This window comes from Podarcis tiliguerta (genome assembly GCF_965153285.1).
Source record: "Podarcis tiliguerta genome assembly, chromosome: 5".
Taxonomy (NCBI): domain Eukaryota; kingdom Metazoa; phylum Chordata; class Lepidosauria; order Squamata; family Lacertidae; genus Podarcis; species Podarcis tiliguerta.
Genome location: NC_139538.1, coordinates 98,047,178 through 98,066,477, shown reverse-complemented (window position 1 = coordinate 98,066,477; position 19,300 = coordinate 98,047,178). Strand labels below are relative to the sequence as shown.

Here is a 19,300-nt window from a genome sequence, read left to right as displayed (position 1 = left end):
GGTTCTTTGTTGCTTGTTGTGCCATGTAATAATTTATTCTGCAATAACCAGGTTCCCAAAAGTTAAGTTCTGTTACATATCTGGAAGTCCCTTGTTTAGTGGGACTTACTTCCAAGAATAAGGGCAGATGGGAAGGTAGCCCAACTAGAAGGGAAACTTTCATCCTAAACCTCCGCTGCCTAGCGGGATATCTTCAGGAGAAGAAAATACTAAGGAGTAAACCGTACACAAATGGGTATGGAGTCTCTAAGGCAACAGCTGGATGGCACCTTGTACGCCTCCTTCTGGCAACTCCTGTAGCCAAACTGGTGCTAAATGTATCGCTCTGCTTTCCTTTGGACCCCTTCAGCCAGGCTGGGCAGACCAGGATCTCCATGTGTACTGCTCAGCCTTGTGCCTGGGGAGGCCACTTCAGTGCTGCAAATGCAGTGGTTTGATTTCACCCTCGGAGGCTCACTCCATTGTCTCTCAAGACAGAGGGATCCCAGCAACAACAGCTACAACAATGTAGTGTAAATTAAAATGCATGCAATCCTATAATAATTAAAAGTGAAAATCAAAACTGAATGCTGGGATCAGCCACTATGGATAACTACCCATAATTACCTACCAGATAAAAATTATTCTGATTTGGAATTTTACCTAACAAATTAATTGCAGCAGAAGCAATTGTTACTAAAAATAGGGAGACTATAGATATATTTATAAAAATCATTTTGGTATTACAAGCAAACATTTTTTTTTCCTTTTTAGAAGCGAGACTTACTTGTACCATTTTACCTTTTAAGTCAGTGCTCAAAATTTCTACAGATATCAGAATCTAAGGACTGCTTGGGGCTGTGGGGGCTACACTCCCCAAACATCTCATTGAGGTTTAGGTGTGTTCAGTGGCTGCAGAATGAGACCTGACTGTTTCTTGGGAATAGAAAACTGGGCGGGAGGGGGAACAGAATGGAGTCCCATGGAGAAAGCATGGATGGCAGGCTAAACATGGAACAGCTGCTATGTTTATGGCAGGAAATTTAGTTTCTTTCCATGTAAGGTTATGCACACAAATTACAATGCATCAGGAGTGTGGGAGTGTAACTGAAATGCTTCGTTTTTGTTGCCAAACCAGAAGAGAGGCATCCACCACAAGGAAGTGCACTGAACCTGGAAACAATGCAACATTATTTATATCAAACTTTAATTCTCATCATACTACCAACTCTTCACATGTTCAGTTTTTGTTTTAGATCACACAAGTTATTTTTAATTATCTGTATAACATCTGCAGTAACCAGGTGCTGTATCCCAAATAGTTTTTAAAAGGAAAAAAACTTGTGTTGTTCTGTTTAGCTACGGGGACCTGGAAGGACCTGTGTCATCCCCATCCTGAATGTTAGCCAAAGGATCTTTGAATAGCAAGCTTAGCATTAGCAAAAAGGGAGTACCATCTGCCTTCTAATAGTTTCACAATAGCTATGAGAATGGTAAGGAAAGGGCAGTCAGCTAAGGAAAGAGTTATCTCAAGTGCAGAGTGCAGCTTCCTTTGTCCTCTAAGAAGCTAAACTGAGAAGCTCTAGGGGTAGCTTGGCCTGCAGGAGGCAGCTTCTGAAATTCCCTCTTGTACACACCTATGAAAGGCGCAGGAGGCCTGCCCTCTTTTCATGACTATCCTGACACCAAATCTAAGCGCTTTAGTGCCATAAAACAAAATGGGGAAAAGTTTCAGGAGAGGGGGGAAGAAAAGAAAAAAGATTCCCTTTCCCCTTCCTGGAACCTCCTCTGCTCTGTGAGCTCTGAACATGCTGCATGTTACTTGTTCCAAGTTGGTTAGCATCCTGCACAGGAGAACAACTTTTAGGAGCTAGGGTTATACTGTGGTACCTCAGTTTAAGAACAGCCCTGTTTACGAACTACAGTGGTGCCTCGCAAGACGAAATTAATTCGTTCTGCGAGTTTTTTCGTTCTGCGAGTTTTTTCGTCTTGCGAAGCACCACTGTGTATTGACGGTTTCCCGTAGGAATGCATTGGCGGTTTTAAAAAAAAGGCGCAAGACGTTTCATCTTGCGAAGCAAGCCCATAGGGAAATCCGTCTTGCGAAGCAACTCAGAAAATGAAAAACTCTTTCGTCTTGCGAGTTTTTCGTCTTCCAAGGCATTCGTCTTGCGAGGTACCACTGTATTCGGTTTACGAACTCTGCAAAACTGGAGGTGGTGTTCCGGATTGCGAACTTTACCTCGGTCTAGTGGAAGGGCACCAGTGGCGGGAGGCCTCATTAGGGAAAGCACGCCTCGGTTTAAGAGTGGTTTCGGTTTAAGAACGGACTTCCAGAACGGGTTAAGTTCATACACCGAGGTACCACTGTACTGCAACCTTTTGTTGTGAGTCTCCTCTTATTTTATTTTTTTGTAGTATTAGCAGCAGTAGTAAACAAAAATAATAGTTGTAATAATATCATCTACATTCTCTTTCTCTTCCATCTTAACTATGTGGAAATGTTAAGGGTAGTAGGAAAGGATATATTGAAAAAGTATTATCCTTCCTTCACTCATGCTAGTGAGTGATGTAGCAGAGCAGATTCCCCTCAATATAGCTGGAAGCTTGTTTGCAGATTCATTTGAATCTTTTAGTTAAGATTTTTTCCTGGTGCCTAAAGTAACAAAAGAATTACTCACATTTCAGTTCACAATATGATCTCTGAAAGACAGGCTTTACTTAGTGGTTACACATAGAAACTGAATTCATCTCCTAGGGCAGGCATAGCCAAACTTGGCCCTCCAGCTGTTTTGGGACTACAACTCCCATCATGTTAGCTAGGGATGATGGGAGTTGTAGTCCCAAAACAGCTGGAGGACCAGGTTTGGCCATGCCTGTCCTAGGGAGACTGAGCTCATGTGCTGCTGGCTGAGAGCCAGCAGACAATAAAAGTTACATTAAGATAACAAAATGGCTGCAGGAGAGCAGCATGGCAGCAAAAGAGAGAACAAGACAACACTGGAACAAAACTGAGAAAATGGCTGCATGTCTCGGCTCTTTTGTGGAGTCAGCCAGAGCCACGTCCATCTCCCAGGTCACATGCAGGGGGAGGACGCTCCAGACCAGTGGAAGAGGACGTTACCCTGACTGGATGTCCCCCTGTCTGTGCCCACTCTAGGAAAATAAGTAATGTTGCATTTGACTGCACCAATGGATTACATCCCACAAACTATTGGATATTTGAAAAATGGCTAAAGGAATTAAAGGGACATTTATTTATCACTTAAAAATATATATCCTGAGGTTGCAATCCTGTATTCCTATGCCAACACACATGTTAGGCACACACTGAAATCCCATAGGATTTAGTGAAAAGTGCAGCCTGATCTTGTGCATATTTACTTGGAAGTAAATGCCATTGTGGACTTAACATTTGATAAGTGCTAGGGGTTGCAGTCCCAAGTTCACACAGCTAAGTGCAGCCAGAGTAATGTCGAGCAGTAGGGTTTGGTTAATAAATTACTAGCTTCTTGTTATGGAGGTTCAAAGTAAATACAAATGCAGTGATCAGTTCATTTTAAGAGAGAAAAGTAACATTCTTTTCTAGCGCAGCAGTAACAAAGACTGAAATTTTTATTACACTACCCATTGTTCTACCAGGCCTAAACACACTAAGCACAACCAAATCAAGATCATGGGGCACAGTTTTAAGAGCTCAACCACAGTGTGAACGGTGGGAAGAGATAAATCTGGCCAGCTTCAGAGTGTCTTTCATTGCTCCACAAACTGCAGCCCAGAGATGATGAAAAAACCCACTCTATATGCTTCAAAATGGCTTTGTCATGACAGCATAGTTTTACTCTGGAAGACCATGACCATAATCTGTGAGAAGATTGTTTAGCCCAGCAGCATTGACACATCACAATAGGTTCTCTGGTGGACAATGTTTCTACTTTGGAGAAAAACCTTTTACTGAGATGTTTCTGCTGATGGCTGTGTCGGAAGTCTTTCTGCTTTTGGGCTGGGCATGGAGATCAGACTGCATTTGCTCACCCACCACTTATTATAAGAATTGTTGGATTCGACGATTCCCGGGCCTTACAGTTGATCTGGAGCGTTCACAGAGAAGAGGGGCCTACATTCTCAAAGTCTACACAGAAGCTACAGCCCAAGAATGCAGCCGGACCTGCTGCCTCCTAAAGAATGGTAAGAATTCATTTTCTTCCTCTGTAAAAGATCAAAGCAGTCCATGTTAAAAACAAAACATTAACTGTTCAGCTGATGAAGGTGTATGATTTGTAACTATGCATGCATAAAGGCAAAGGTAAAGGGACCCCTGACTGTTGGGTCCAATCGCAAACGACTCTGAGGTTGTGGTGCTCATCTTGCTTTCCTAGCTGAGGGAACCAGTGTACAGCTTCTGGGTCATGTGGCCAGCATGACTAAGCCGCTTTTGGCGAACCAGAACAGCGGAAATGCCGTTTACTTTCCCGCCGGAGGAGTACCGATTTATCTACTTGCACTTTGATGTGCTTTTGAACTGCTATGTTGGCAGGAGCAGGGACCGAGCAATGGGAGCTCACCCCGTCGTGGGGATTCAAAACCGGACCTTCTGATTGGCAAGCCCCCGGCTCTGTGGTTTAGACCACAGCGCCACCCGCGTCCCTATGCATGCATACATGCAAGTATAAAAGCATTCTGTCGCCCTCAAGACAACAGTGACAAAGAAACAGAACACAGAATGAGGCTACGCAGAGGAAAGATGTAAATAGGAGCTTAATAGAGGCCCACTTGAATTGTGTCCTTGGGTTTCCCCTTTGCTTTCTCTGACATAAATGAGTGGTTGCTTGTTGTTGTTTAGTCGTTTAGTCATGTCCGACTCTTCGTGATCCCATGGACCAGAGCACGCCAGGCACTTCTGTCTTCCACTGCCTCCCGCAGTTGGGTCAAATTCATGTTCGTAGCTTCGAGAACACTGTCCAACCATCTCATCCTCCATTGTCCCCTTCTCCTTGTGCCCTCCATCTTTCCCAGCATCACAGTCTTTTCCAGGGAGTCTTCTCTTCTCATGAGGTGGCCAAAGTATTGGAGCCTCAGCTTCAGGATCTGTCCTTCCAGTGAGCACTCAGAGCTGATTTCCTTCAGAATGGATAGGTTTGATCTTCTTGCAGTCCATGGGACTCTCAAGAGTCTCCTCCAGCACCATAATTCAAAAGCATCAATTCTTCGGCAATCAGCCTTCTTTATGGTCCAGCTCTCACTTCCATACATCACTACTGGGAAAACCATAGCTTTAACTTTGTTGGCAAGGTGATGTCTCTGCTTTTTAAGATGCTGTCTAGGTTTGTCATTGCTTTTCTTCCAAGAAGCAGGCGTCTTATAATTTCGTGACTGCCGTCACTATCTGCAGTGATCATGGAGCCCAAGAAAGTAAAATCTCTCACTGCCTCCATTTCCTCCCCTTCTGTTTGCCAGGAGGTGATGGGACCAGTGGCCATGATCTTCATTTTTTTGATGTGAAGCTTCAGACCATATTTTCCGCTCTCCTCTTTCACCCTCATCAAAAGGTTCTTTAATTCTTCCTCACTTTCTGCCATCAAGGTTGTGTCATCTGCACATCTGAGGTTGTTGATATTTCTTCCGGCAATCTTAATTCCGGTTTGGGATTCATCCAGCCCAGTCTTTTGCATGATGAATTCTGCATATAAGTTAAATAAGCAGGGAGACAATATACAGCCTCGTCGTGCTCCTTTCCCAATTTTGAACCAATCGGTTGTTCCGTATCCAGTTCTAACTGTAGCTTCTTGTCCCACATAGAGATTTCTCAGGAGACAGATGAGGTGATCAGGCACTCCCATTTCTTTAAGAACTTGCCATAGTTTGCTGTGGTCGACACAGTTAAAGGCTTTTGCATAATCAATGAAGCAGAAGTAGATGTCTTTCTGGAACTCTCTAGCTTTCTCCATAATCCAGCGCATGTTTGCAATTTGGTCTCTGGTTCCCCTGCCTCTTCTAAATCCAGCTTGCACTTCTGGAAGTTCTCAGTCCACATACTGCTTGAGCCTTCCTTGTAGAATTTTAAGCATAAACTTGCTAGCGTGTGAAATGAGTGCAATTGTGCGGTAGTTGGAGCATTCTTTGGCACTGCCCTTCTTTGGCATTGGGATGTAGACTGATCTTCTCCAATCCTCTGGCCACTGCTGAGTTTTCCAAACTTGCTGGCATATTTAGTGTAGCACCTTAACAGCATCATCTTTTAAAAATTTAAATAGTTCAGCTGGAATACCATCACTTCCACTGGCCTTGTTATTAGCAGTGCTTTCTAAGGCTCATTTGACTTCACTCTCCAGGATGTCTGGCTCAAGGTCAGCAACAACACTACCTGGGGTGTACGAGACATCCATATCTTTCTGGTATAATTCCTCTGTGTATTCTTGATGTCTTCTGCTTCTGTTAGGTCCTTACCACTTTTGTCCTTTATTATGGTAATCTTTGTACGAAATTTTCCTTTCATATCTTCAATTTTCTTGAACATATGGTTCTTCTCTGGTTCTTCCCATTCTGTTGTTTTCCTCTATTTCTTTGCATAGCTCGTTTAAGAAGGCCTTATTGTGTCTCCTTGCTATTTTTTGGAATTCTGCATTCAATTTCCTGTATCTTTCACTATCTCCCTCGCATTTTGCTTGCCTTCTCTCCCCTGCTATTTGTAAGGCATCGTTGGACAGCCATTTTGCTTTCTTGCATTTCCTTTTCATTGGGATGGTTTTCGTTGCTGCCTCCTGTATAATGTTTCGAGCCTCCATCCATAGTTCTTCAGGCACTCTGTCCACCAAATCTAAATCCTTAAACCTGTTCCTCACTTCCACTGTGTATTCATAAGGGATTTGGTTTAGATTGTATCTTACCGGCCCTGTGGTTTTTACTACTTTCCTCAGTTTAAGCTTGAATTTTGCTATAAGAAGCTGATGATCTGAGCCACAGTCAGCTCCAGGTCTTGTTTTTGCTGACTGTATAGAGCTTCTCCATCTTTGGCTGCAGAGAATATAATCAATCTGATTTCGATGCTGCCCATCTGGTGATGTCCATGTGTAGAGTCGTCTCTTGTGTTGTTGGAAAAGAGTGTTTGTGATGACTAGCTTGTTCTCTTGGCAGAACTCTATTAGCCTTTGCCCTGCTTCATTTTGAACTCCAAGGCCAATTTGCCAGTTGTTCCTTTTATCTCTTGACTCCCTACTTTAGCATTCCAATCCCCTATAATGAGAAGAACATCCTTCTTTGGTGTCATTTCTATAAGATGTTGTAAGTCTTCATAGAACTGGTCAATTTCAGTTTCTTCAGCACCAGTAGTTGGTGCATAAACTTGGATTACTGTGATGTTAAAAGGTCTGCCTTGGATTCGTATCGAGATCATTCTATCATTTTTGAGATTGCATCCCAGTACAGCTTTCACCACTCTTTTGTTGACTTTAGGGCCACTCCATTTATTTTGCGGGATTTTTGCCCACAGTAGTAGATATGATGGTCTTCCGAACTAAATTCACCCATTCCCGCCCATTTTAGTTCACTGATGCCCAGGATGTCAATATTTATTCTTGCCATCTCATTTTTGACCACATCCAACTTACCCAGGTTCATGGTTCTTACATTCCAGGTTCCTATGCAATATTTTTCTTTACAGCATTGGACTTTCCTTTCACTTCCATGCATATCCGCAACTGAGCGTCCTTTCGGCTTTGGCCCAGCCGCTTCATCAGCTCTGAATCTACTTGTACTTGTCCTCCACTCTTCCTCAGTAGCATGTTGGACGCCTTCCGACCTGAGGGGCACATCTTCCAGCGTCATAACATTTATATGCCTGTTGTCTTTGTCCATGGAGTTTTCTTGGCAGGGATACTGGAGTGGCTTGCCAGTTCCTGCTCCAGGTGGATCATGTTTGGTCAAAACTCTCCACTATGACCTGTCCATCTTGGGTGGCCCTGCACAGCATAGCTCATAGCTTCTCTGAGTTATTCAAGCCCCTTTGCCACAGCAAGGCAATGATCCATGAAGGGGAGTGGTTGCTATTTCCTACTAAAAAGAAATGGGAAGTGCAGCACTTACGGCCTTCTTGTCATGAGAGCCTGGCTCTAAGTGATGGGAGATCCATAGAAGGTTACAAAGAGTCTCTGCGTGCCAAGTGTATTGTTCCCCTTGCAAGATGCCCACTGACCCATGTTGCCACCTTTCAAATTGAAGAAATACTAAAATATTAGGGCCAAAATTCACCCTGTTGTCTGTGAGCTGTCAAATTATCATCCTCTTCCTATAAATAATGGATCTAAAACTTGGAATTAATACATTTCATTTGAAAGTAAAGAAGAATACATCTAATCTAGTGCCATTCTTTGTTCTTTCACTGGAGCTATGAACCATAACTTGGCCTTCAGTTGTTGTTTTCAAATTTCTAGTTACATTTCTGAATTGATCCTTAATGCAAACATTATAGTGCTAATGGCGATAAATAATACAAATATAAGAAGATTCTGTCAAGACCCAGGGCAAACACAGTAGAGATTTACCAGCACAAAACATGCAACAAAGCAAAGCATGAAAATATAGGCTGTAAAATGTGCCCTTCAGTTTCCTAGTTTTGCTGGACCTCTCAGCGGCCTTTGATGCCATCGACCACTACATCCTTCTGGACTGTCTAGAGGGGCTGGGAGCTGGGGGCACTGTTATACAGTGGTTCCAAGTGGTGGTGGGGGGAATGGGTGTTCAGACCCTGGGCTCTCACTTGTGGGGTGCCTCAGGGTTCTGTCCTCCCCCCATGCTTTTTAACATCTACATGCAGCCACTGGGAGAGATCAGCAGGGGGATTGGGTTGGGTGTTCATCAATATGCGGATGATACACAGCTCTACCTCTCTTTAAATCAGAACCAGTGAAGGGGGTGAAGGTCCTGTGTGAGTGTCTGGAGGTGGTTGGAGGATGGATGGCGGCTAACAGATTGAGGTTGAATCCTGACAAGACAGAAGTACTGTTTTGAGGGGACAGGAGCCGGGCAGGTGTGGAGGACTCCCTGGTCCTGAATGGGGTAACTGTGCCCCTGAAGAACCAGGTGCTCAGCCTAGGAGTCATTCTGGACTCACAGCTGTCCATGGAGGCGCAGGTCAATTCTGCGTCCAGGGCAGCTGCTTATCAGCTCCATCTGGTATGCAGGCTGAGACCCTATCTGCCCGCAGACTGTCTCGCCAGAGTGGTGCATGCTCTAGTTATCTCCCGCTTGGACTACTGCAATGCGCTCTATGTGGGGCTACCTTTGAAGGTGACCCGGAAAGTGCAACTAATCCAGACTGTGGCAGTTAGATGGCGACTGGGAATGGCTGCCAATACCATATAACACTGATCCTGAAAGACCTACATTGACTCCCAGTACATTTCCGAGCACAATTGTGTTGGTGCTGACCTTTAAAGCCCTAAATGGCCTTGGCTCAGTATTCCTGAAGGAGTGTCTCCACCCCCATCATTCTTCCCGGACATGGAGGTCCAGCTCCGAGGGCCTTCTGGCAGTTCCCTCCCTGTGAGAAGCCAAGTTACAGGGAACCAGGCAGAGGGCCTTCTCAGGAGTGGCTCCTGTCCTGTGGAACGCCCTCCCATCAGATATCAAGGAACTATCCTACTTTTAAAAGACACCTGAAGGCATTTTTAGGGACATTTTTAATGTTTAATGCTGTGTTGTGTTTTTAATATTTGATTGGGAGCCGCCCAGAGTGGTTGGAGAAACCCAGCCAGATGGACGGGGTTTAAATAATAAATAAATTATCATCATCATCATCATCAATAATAATTATTATTACCAGTGTGTCCCAAAATATCCCTTTTTATATGGGCTTTCCAAGCTATCCCATTTCCATAGCATAAACTCTTCAGAGGTCAGAGTCATGTACTTCTCCATACAGCAATCAGAAAAGATGCATAGGCAGTCAAAACACTGGTTAGCTACAAAAGGAAAAAGTTTATAAACTATTGGTATAGGGGGAAAATGCTAGTTGCAGACTCTATTCTGGTCTGAAACGAAAAAGGCTGGTTAAAGCCATGTGCTGGAGCAACCAGCACAGAGCTCCTTACATAATGAAGTCCACACGGAGAGTGAAAAAGAGAACGAAGACCGGGGGTGGATCTACACACAGGGAGGGGGGGGGACACACTATAAACAAGTCAGAAATTAGAGTGGTATAAGAAAAAAAATTAAACCTTATGGAAAAAGTGTATAAAAATTTTCTGCTCTATGGCGCCATCCGGTATTGCATGTTTATAGCACATTCAAATCATTGTTGACCCAAGGTGGGAAGTGGTGACATATGCCAACATGGCAACATAGCTTACTCTATAGCTTAACCCAATAATAATAATAATAATAATAATAATAATAATAATAATTTTTTATTATTTATACCCCGCCCATCTGGCTGGGTTTCCCCAGCCACTCTGGGCAGCTTCCAAAAGAATATTAAAATACTGTGATACATCAAACATTAAAAGCTTCCCTAAACAGTGCTGCCTTCAGATGTCTTCTAAAAGTCTGGTAGTTGTTGTTCTCTTTGACATCTGGTGGGCTTGCTTACCACAGGGAGGGAGCCACTACCGAGAAGGCCCTCTGCCTGGTTCCCTGTAACTTGGCTTCTCGCAGCAAGGGAACCGCCAGAAGGCCCTCGGTGCTGGACCTTAGTGTCCGGGTAGAACGATGGGGGTGGAGATGCTCCTTCAGATATACTGGACCGGGGCCGTTTAGGGCTTTAAAGGTCAGCACCAACACTTTGAATTGTGCTTGGAAATGTACTGGGAGCCAATGTAGGTCTTTCAAGACCGGTGTTATATGGTCTTGGCGGCCGCTCCCAGTCACCAGTCTGGCTGCCGCGTTCTGGATTAGTTGTAGTTTCCAGGTCACCTTCAAAGGTAGCTCCACGTAGAGCGCATTGCAGTAGTCCAAGCGGGAGATAACCAGAGCATGCACCACTCTGGCGAGACAGTCCGCAGGCAGATAGGGTCTCACCCTGCATACCAGATGGAGCTGGTACACAGCTGCCCTGGACACGGATTTGACCTGTGCCTCCATGGACAGCTGTGAGTCCAAAATGACTCCCAGGGTGCGCACCTGGTCCTTCAGGGGCACAGTTACCCCATTCAGGACCAGGGAATCCTCCACACCTGCCCGGCTCCTGTCCCCCCCAAACAGTACTTCTGTCTTGTCAGGATTCAACCTCAATCTGTTAGCCGCCATCCATCCTCCAACTGCCTCCAGACACTCACACAGGACCGTCACTGCCTTCACTGGTTCTGATTTGAAAGAGAGGTAGAGCTGTGTATCATCCGCATACTGATGAACACCCAGCCCAAACCCCCTGATGATCTCTCCCAGTGGCTGCATGTAGATGTTGAAAAGCATGGGGGAGAGGACAGAACCCTGAGGCACCCCACAAGTGAGAGCCCAGGGTCTGAACACCCATCCCCCACCACAACTTTCTGAACCCGGCCCAGGAGGAAGGAGCGGAACAACTGTATAACAGTGCCCCCAGCTCCCAGCCCCTCAAGACGGTCCAGAAGGATGTTGTGGTCGAAGGTATCAAACGCTGCTGAGAGATCCAGCAGAACTAGGAAACAGCTCTCACCTTTGTCCCTAGCCCGCCGGAGATCATCAACCAGTGCGACCAAGGCAGTTTCAGTCCCGTGATGAGGCCTGAATCCCAACTGGAAGGGATCCAAATGGTCCGCTTCTTCCAGGCGTGCCTGGAGTTGTTCAGCAACCACTCGCTCAATCACCTTGCCCAAGAATGGAAGATTTGAGATTGTGTGATAATTGGCCATCGTATGCTACAATATCACTTTTCCTGTATTTTATTACTTCAAGTTATGGGAAGGGGACTAGACACAAACCTGCCCTTTTCTCTGGCAATCCTGTGTTTGGGTTAATTTACTTCCACCCTGAAAGTTCATGGCCACATCATTCCTCCGGAGGCATGCTTACATTTCTAATTGAAACTGAATTTTCAATAGGTAGAGTCATGCAACAGACAAAGCAAGGAGGTGTAATCATAATGCAAATCACATTTCCCAGTGCCCAGCTCCACCCCTCACTGCTGCTCAAGAACTGGAGTGCTGGAAGATGTGCAGTGTTGTGTCTATTTAACTGTTGAACAATTTTGCCTGATAAATGGCATTTGAAATGCATTGTGAAATACTCATAAAATTATCCTCATTGCACCTAGCTGGCTTTGCTTGTTGCTTTTTTCCTTTTGGTGTACCCCCTTTATAAAAGATTGAGACAGCTGTCTGTCATTACCCAGCTTAGCAATGCGGCTACAATTTGTAACCGTCTTCCAAGGTCACCCTTGCCTTTCTCCAGCCGTGGATTGTTAGGTTTCGGAACTGAGCTTTCTAAGAGAGAGAAGTACTACGTCACACAGCTGGAGCAAGAAGTGAGCTGGGAAGATAAAGGAGCTGATTGAAATCAGATCTAATGGAGTGAGCTCATCCATTACCCAAGTACTGAACTCGCACAACAAAACTCACATTTAAAGATGTTTAGATATCCTGATAAGTAACTCTGTCAGCATACCAAATTCTGCCTTGCATACTTGGACATTTTAGATTTGGCTATGGATGTACTGATGCTTCTGGGTCAGAGAAGAACAAATACATCTACATAGGGCTGCCAATTAACTAGAGAAATAGCCTCACTCACTTTTTGATATCCGAGCTAGCTGTCAACAGTTTCTGTGTCGGTTGCCCAATTTATTTATTTTCAACTCCGTCAGGTCACAGATTTTTTGAAATAGAAATGGTCAGCTATAGATTCTGCTTCAAGACTCAGCCTGTGTGATAGGAGTAGCTGGTGTGCTGGACTTAGACTGGTTATGTCCAGTGCTTTTTTTCTACACCAAAAGGTGCTGGAACACACCTGCCTCAGAAGATTGACCCCAGAGCCCAAAGAGGGTATCTTTGGGCTGGGGGGAGGCGTCTTCTCTTGAGCCAGAGGCAGCCTCTGTGAGACTCAGTTTGTCCTGCCTCAGCCACCTTCGTGATGCGTGTGTGTATGTTCTCTTCCTCCTGGGAGAACAAGGCGGCCAGCCTGCCCACCAGTGCAAAGGCGGCTGAGCAACAGGTGGGCGACTTCTTTAAACTGCTCTGCTAAGAGGCCCATGGCTGCTCGCCCCTCAGCAGAGCAACTTAACAAGCCCCTGCCCCACATCTCTCCGGCTTCCGTGCGCCAGTTGCATGGGGGCTTGCTTGGCTGAGGCACAGCTTTCCCACATGTCAATTGTTACCTGGGAGGTTGTAGAGCCTCAGCAAAACCCCACTGTGCCCCTGGCTTGCCTGCACCTCTTCAGAGCCTGTAGAGGATATCCCCTTTGAGCTCGGGGGGGGGGGGGGGCTCCTCATGAGCTGGAGGTACAGTGAGGCTTTGCTGAGTCTGGTTAGGTCTCTCCCTCCACTTCCAGGGCCCAGCTGAGAGGTGCCAGAACACAGTCCCAGTGAGCTCTGGCAGAAGAAAAGCCTGGTTATTTCACCCACAGGCGAGTCTAAAGGAGATGTATTCATGTATAGCAGGGATAGTCAACCTTTTTATACCTACTGCCCACTAAAGCATCTTTCTGGATGGTAAAATTTCCTTACTGCCCCCCCAGTGCTCGATGGAAGGAGGATTCCGCTTATGCTGTAGAACCCCCTACCGCCCACCTAGAATCCTGAAATGGCCACTAGTGGGCGGTAGGGACCAGGTCGACAACTCCTGATGTACAGGCATGATATGTATCCTTAACTTTATTCTGAAATCAATGCAAAGCTTTTCTTCCTTCTGTTGCTGTTTTTAGTTTCCTGTAACTTGGCAGTTTTCTATGGTGAAACCAATAATCAGAGTCTTAACTGCCTGCATGTTTATTGCCCAGCGTCCGAGAGCTGCATACTGAGGCCTTGGATCAATGTTGTGTTGTACAACATCACTCCAGGTAAGGCATCATTATGCACACACAAAGAAGAAAGGGTTGCATGCCACTTGCAAATGTGTGTAACACATTAAAGAAATAATTCTAAAAAAACATATTTGGGAGAAGGAAATTTAGAGTAGAAAAGTGATGGGAAGTTCTTAACCATTTCTCTGCCAGGGATGGAATAACAATGCTAAGTGCAAAAATGGAGATAATTCCCGTCCTCACATAGATTTGGCAGTCTGCAGTGTCTATAATGAGGAGAGATGCTTCTTCCCTCGTAACAACTTCTAATGGGATTTCTTGAGTGAGGTTGGGGTTGGCAGCATACCAAATCTATCCTACCTGAACTTTGGGGACACTTTGCAGAGGGGTGTGAAAATATGTCCAGTGACTTTTCTTCACCTTCAGTAACTTCAGCTAGCACAGTAATACTGCAAAGCATTGCACTGAAGCAATGTTGTGAAGGTGGAACGGTGGTTAGCAGATGCTTCAATCATTTTGTTTTGAACCTATAGCTTTGTATCTTCATGGGCACTTTTGCCCACCTGATTTCTGCAGGTTAGTGAAATATAAAGAGGAGACAGACTGCACATAGATAGGTTCAGCTGGCAGGTGTCCTGGCTGCTGCTCAAAACACCCTCTTTGAAGAGATCTTTATTGAGGCAGACTAACAGTATGGACTGGGTGGCAGGAATTAGTAGGAATAGGCAGCTAGAAGCAGCAGTCAAAGTTTAAGGAGTCCAGGTTTAGGGCAAGAAGTCCAGAACTGCACAGAAGCTATGGAGTTGTCCCAATGAGTTCCCGCACCCACCAGTCAAGCTTTTTAGTAAGGCAGGATAAATTTACTGGCAAGGCTCCTGTGCCTTGGAGGAATGTCAAGCTTTGGCAGGGTGGGTCTATTTCCACCTGCATAGCTCCAAATCCCCTAATGACTGCTCCCAGTGGCTTTGTATAGATGTTAAAAATCAACCCCTCCCCCAGTAAAGCCAGAGCCCAATAGAGTACTCATACACTATGCTCTTCATGGGCATGTTATCATGTGCAACTAGCAAGACTTCCATAGTTAGGAAACACAGGTGAATTTAGGTGATACAGACATTAAAGCCTTTACTTGTGCTTGGATTCTGCTTTGACAGGGGTTGATCCGGATCTTCTTGTGTTTGAGAAACTCTCTTTCAAAGATATGAATACCAGGTCCTCTCTTAATAAATGGGAAGTGCATGGAAGTGCAAGGGTTGCCAATTTAGAAAAATGCCAGAATTCAACAACCAGTTCAAGGTACCTTCTTCCTGAATCCTTATCTTCTACAGTGGTCCAAGAGCTGGTAAGTAACAGCAGCAACACAAGTACTGCACCTGCCCCAGTTCACAGGTCTCCATCCAGCACATATTTAGGACCTGCAGATGCACCACTGAAGGACTATTTTACTAAAGTGGCAAACATCTCAGAAAAGAATGGTTCAACAGCCATGTCTGACAATGCAACTGTACTTCCTAGCACTGCCGTTACATCTATCAAGATATTATCACACATGCCCAGCCCAGCCCATCTGAACAGCAGCAAACACTTGAACGAAACCAAGGTATACAGTGGCAGGAATTACACATCAGACAATGAAGACCAGAAATCAGCTTGGGAGGAAGTAGAAAGGGGGAGCTGGCTGCTTCCGGTGGCACTCTGTTTTTCCTTGACTGTGATTTGCTGTTGCACTATTATTCTTGCAACTGGGTGCCATCGAAAGAGGAATGGTCAGTATAAACCAAGACGGAGAGGTGAATCCAGACGGTTCATTAGATACACTATGGTTAAAAATAGCTTTTAATATTCCAAATCTAGAGACAAAGTGAAGGCTAGATGATGAATATGTAAGAGAAGAAAAGGGAACTCTGCAATCCTATACATCTCCACTCTGAAGACTCATTGATATGTGTTTGGGACTGATTATAGGTATTTTGAGTACTTTGCCATTAAACTAGATTGGAGATACAAAGGAGGTGTCTCTCACCACCCATCAGATGATTGATGCCAAGAACAAACTCCTTTGAAGAAGAGCTCAGTGCAACTCAGCCAATCTCAGCCACCTATTTACCTGCCCCGCACCTGGTTTTACATATAGCACCAAGTGTTAGGCAGGCAGGTGAATGCAATTTGGAGAAAATGCATCAGCCAGATTAGTTGCATGGGCCAGAGGTTCCTCATTGCAGTACGGACTCATTGTTAAAACCGTGTTTATGGAAGACAATCTTACTCGGCTACGAGTGATCGCCAAAGAAAGAAGATACCAAGACTCAATATGAACACTAATATCAAGCAATTTATATGTCACTTTGGGCATGTTCACCAATCTTTTGCACACTTATCCCCATGTTGCAATTGTAAGAGACTGTGGTGTTGTATTTTATCTGTGTGTGAGAAACCCCAGCCCCACACTCACCCACCCCACCTGGGAATTGGACATGTTTCCAGGCTACAACTCCTTTTCAGCCCCTACTCTCACACTCTCATGTTTGCAAGCAGACGAGGAACTGTGATACTCAAGGCCGGAAGTACTTGCCTCTTGCAGCCCAAGGAGCAACTTACTCTCTATTTCTTCTCTGCTTCGCTACCTTTTCCATAGTGCACATGCAATGTCTACCAGAACTAGTATGCAGCCAGCTTTTTAATACCCTGCAGCTTTATCAAAGCATAAAATCCCCCCCAAGTAATTTTACATCTGCATGTTTTAGTGTGTATGCTGGTACAAGGCAACTTGTTCTTCATGTGATTGGAAGTGGTGGTAGGGAAGGGTAATGCAGGATATAATTGCCATTTCAAAAGCAGTCCCACATTTAGGTTGTAGTATTTTCTCCATGTGAAAATGGCCCTTGTCCATGCAAAATCTTTTAAAAAGTTTGAAGCAACCAGAGCTGGAATTTTGCTTACTTAAGGGTAGTTTGCATTCTCAGTACACTACCTTCGAAGGGCCTCAAATCCAAAGACAAGACATACATACAAGTCCTGCTCTCAGATATGTGTGTTTGGTTAATTTTATTGTAAAGCAGCAGGGATCAAGAGGTAAGGATGAAAGGGAAGGGCCATTGCTCAGTGCTAGCAGCCATGCAGATGCTCACAGGTTCAATTCCAGCATCTCCAGGTAGCACTACAAAGCCCCACCTACAATGCTGGAGAGCCACTGCTGGTCAGTGTAGGAAATAAAGCATACAAGCTGAAAGCGTATGCAGATATAATAACAGTGGGAGATCCAAACAGCACATTTCCGAAAGTCTTATGAAAAATACAGGATTTTGGACTGGTGGCAGGTTTAAAACTAAATAAAAATAAAACTAAACTTAGTGAAAAATGTCTCAGAGCAAAACAAGAAAAAGATTCAGCAGAAGTTAGAAATAGAGGTTCACAAAAAAGTTAAATATTTGGGAATATGGTTGACAGCTTAGAATATTAATATATTTAAAGTTAATTATGAAAGAGTTTGGAAAGAAATAAAAAGGAACTTAGAGATCTAGGGAAGGACGAATTTGTCACTTTTAGGAAGAATTTCAGTAATTAAAAAGAATGTATTGCCAAAAATGTTACTCTTATTTCAGTCAATCCCGGTGATAAGCTGCTTCAAAGAATGGCAAAAGCATATTCCAAGATTTATCTGGAAAGCGAAGAAACCGAGAATAAAATACAAACTTCTTACTGACATTAAAGACAGAGGTTTCTCTCTACCAGATTTAAAAATACAGTGGTACCTCGCAAGACGAATGCCTCGCAAGACGAAAGAGTTTTTCGTTTTCTGAGTTGCTTCGCAAGACGGATTTCCCTATGGGCTTGATTCGCAAGACGAGACGTCTTGCGCCTTTTTTTTTAAACCGCCAATGCATTCCTATGGGAAACCGTCAATACACAGTGGTGCTTCGCAAGACGAAAAAACTCGCAGAACGAATTAATTTCGTCTTGCGAGGCACCACTGTATACTTTCAGGCAACCTGCATTTTCTGGATTCGGGATTGGATTAAATTAGAGAATACAGACCTGTTAGACTTGGAAGGGCATGATAATAGATTTGGTTGGCATGCATATATACAGTATCAGAAAGCAAAAATCCACAAAGGATTTCATAATCATATAATAAAAGATGTGATTTTTAAGGTATGGGAGAGATATAAAGATTTAATAGAACAAAAAACACCAGGGTGGATATCCCCAGTAGAAGCAGTATCTTTAAAAAAGGTAAATATGAGGACTAAATGGCCAACATTTAGAGAGCTGTTAACAGAAGTGGATAACCAATTACAGTTAAAAGAATTTGAGGAAATTAGAGAGAAGGTAACAGATTGATTACAGTATTTTCAAATAATTGAAAAATTTAAAAATGATAAAAAGGTTTTAGCTACACAATATCAATAGTTCAAAGAGAAATGTAGAATACAAAATTACTGTCGAAAATGTGTAATTTGCTGTTGGAATGGGAAACCAAAGAGGAAGAGGTTAAGTGTGTAATGATAAAATGGGCAAAGGAAGTGAGACATAATATACAAATGAGTGATTGGGAAAGGCGTTGGAGGACGGACTTGAAAATTACTGCATGTTTCTCACTTAAAGGGAACTATATGAAAATGATGTACTAATGGTACTTAACTCTGGTAAAACTTGCTAAAATGTATAGAACAAGTTCCAATAAGTGTTGGAAATGCAGAGAAAGGAGGGTATGTTCTATCATATGTGGTGGGAATGTAAGGTTATTAAAAGCTTCTGGGAAATGATCTATAATGAGCTGCAGAAAATGTTTAAAATAACTTTTGTTAAAAAACCAGAAGCTTTCTTATTAGGATCAATAGGAACTGAACTACCTAAAGAACAGAAGAAAATTTTTATGTGCGCTACAACAGCCGCCCGAATATTGTTAGCCCAGAGATGGAAGGAAGAAAAGACACCGGCAAAAGAAGAATGGCAGATCAAGCTAATGGACTGTGCAGAAATGGCAAAATTAATGGTAAAGCTCAAAGACTACAATAACAAGAAAATTTAAAAAGAGTGGGAATTGTTTGTTGTTTCTGTGCAAAAATACTGTAAACAAGTTGATACATTGGCAGGGTTTTAAGTAAATGTTTGCAACCAGTAGAAAATTAGACTTAAGGGAAATAATTATGGAAAAAGTTTAAGAATGGATATGCAGAAGAAATTGGTTAATATAAGGAACCAGAAGGGGGTATGGAGGGAAGTCCAGAGATTTAAAAAATCTCAAAGAGAAGGTTTGTTTTTATTTGTAAAAATGTAACTGTGAAAAACTAATAAAAATTTAGACCATGGGCAACTTCCCATGTCTTTATTAGTGATTTAGAGAGTTGCAGGTGCCATTTCCCCAAAGCCATTGGCAACCCTGTCCTG

At 43.8% G+C, this 19,300-nt stretch overlaps 1 protein-coding gene across 1 annotated transcript; it reads left to right on the top strand.

Annotated features, from left to right (window-relative positions):
* Positions 1-2,170: 2,170 nt before the first annotated feature.
* MANSC4 (MANSC domain containing 4) lies at positions 2,171-15,911 on the top strand. The gene is made up of 3 exons (XM_083440920.1): positions 2,171-4,167; positions 13,811-13,945; positions 15,064-15,911. The coding sequence occupies exons 1-3, from the start codon at positions 3,939-3,941 to the stop codon at positions 15,747-15,749; spliced, it is 1,050 nt and encodes a 349-aa protein (XP_083297046.1). The 5' UTR covers positions 2,171-3,938; the 3' UTR covers positions 15,750-15,911.
* The last annotated feature ends 3,389 nt before the right edge of the window (positions 15,912-19,300 follow it).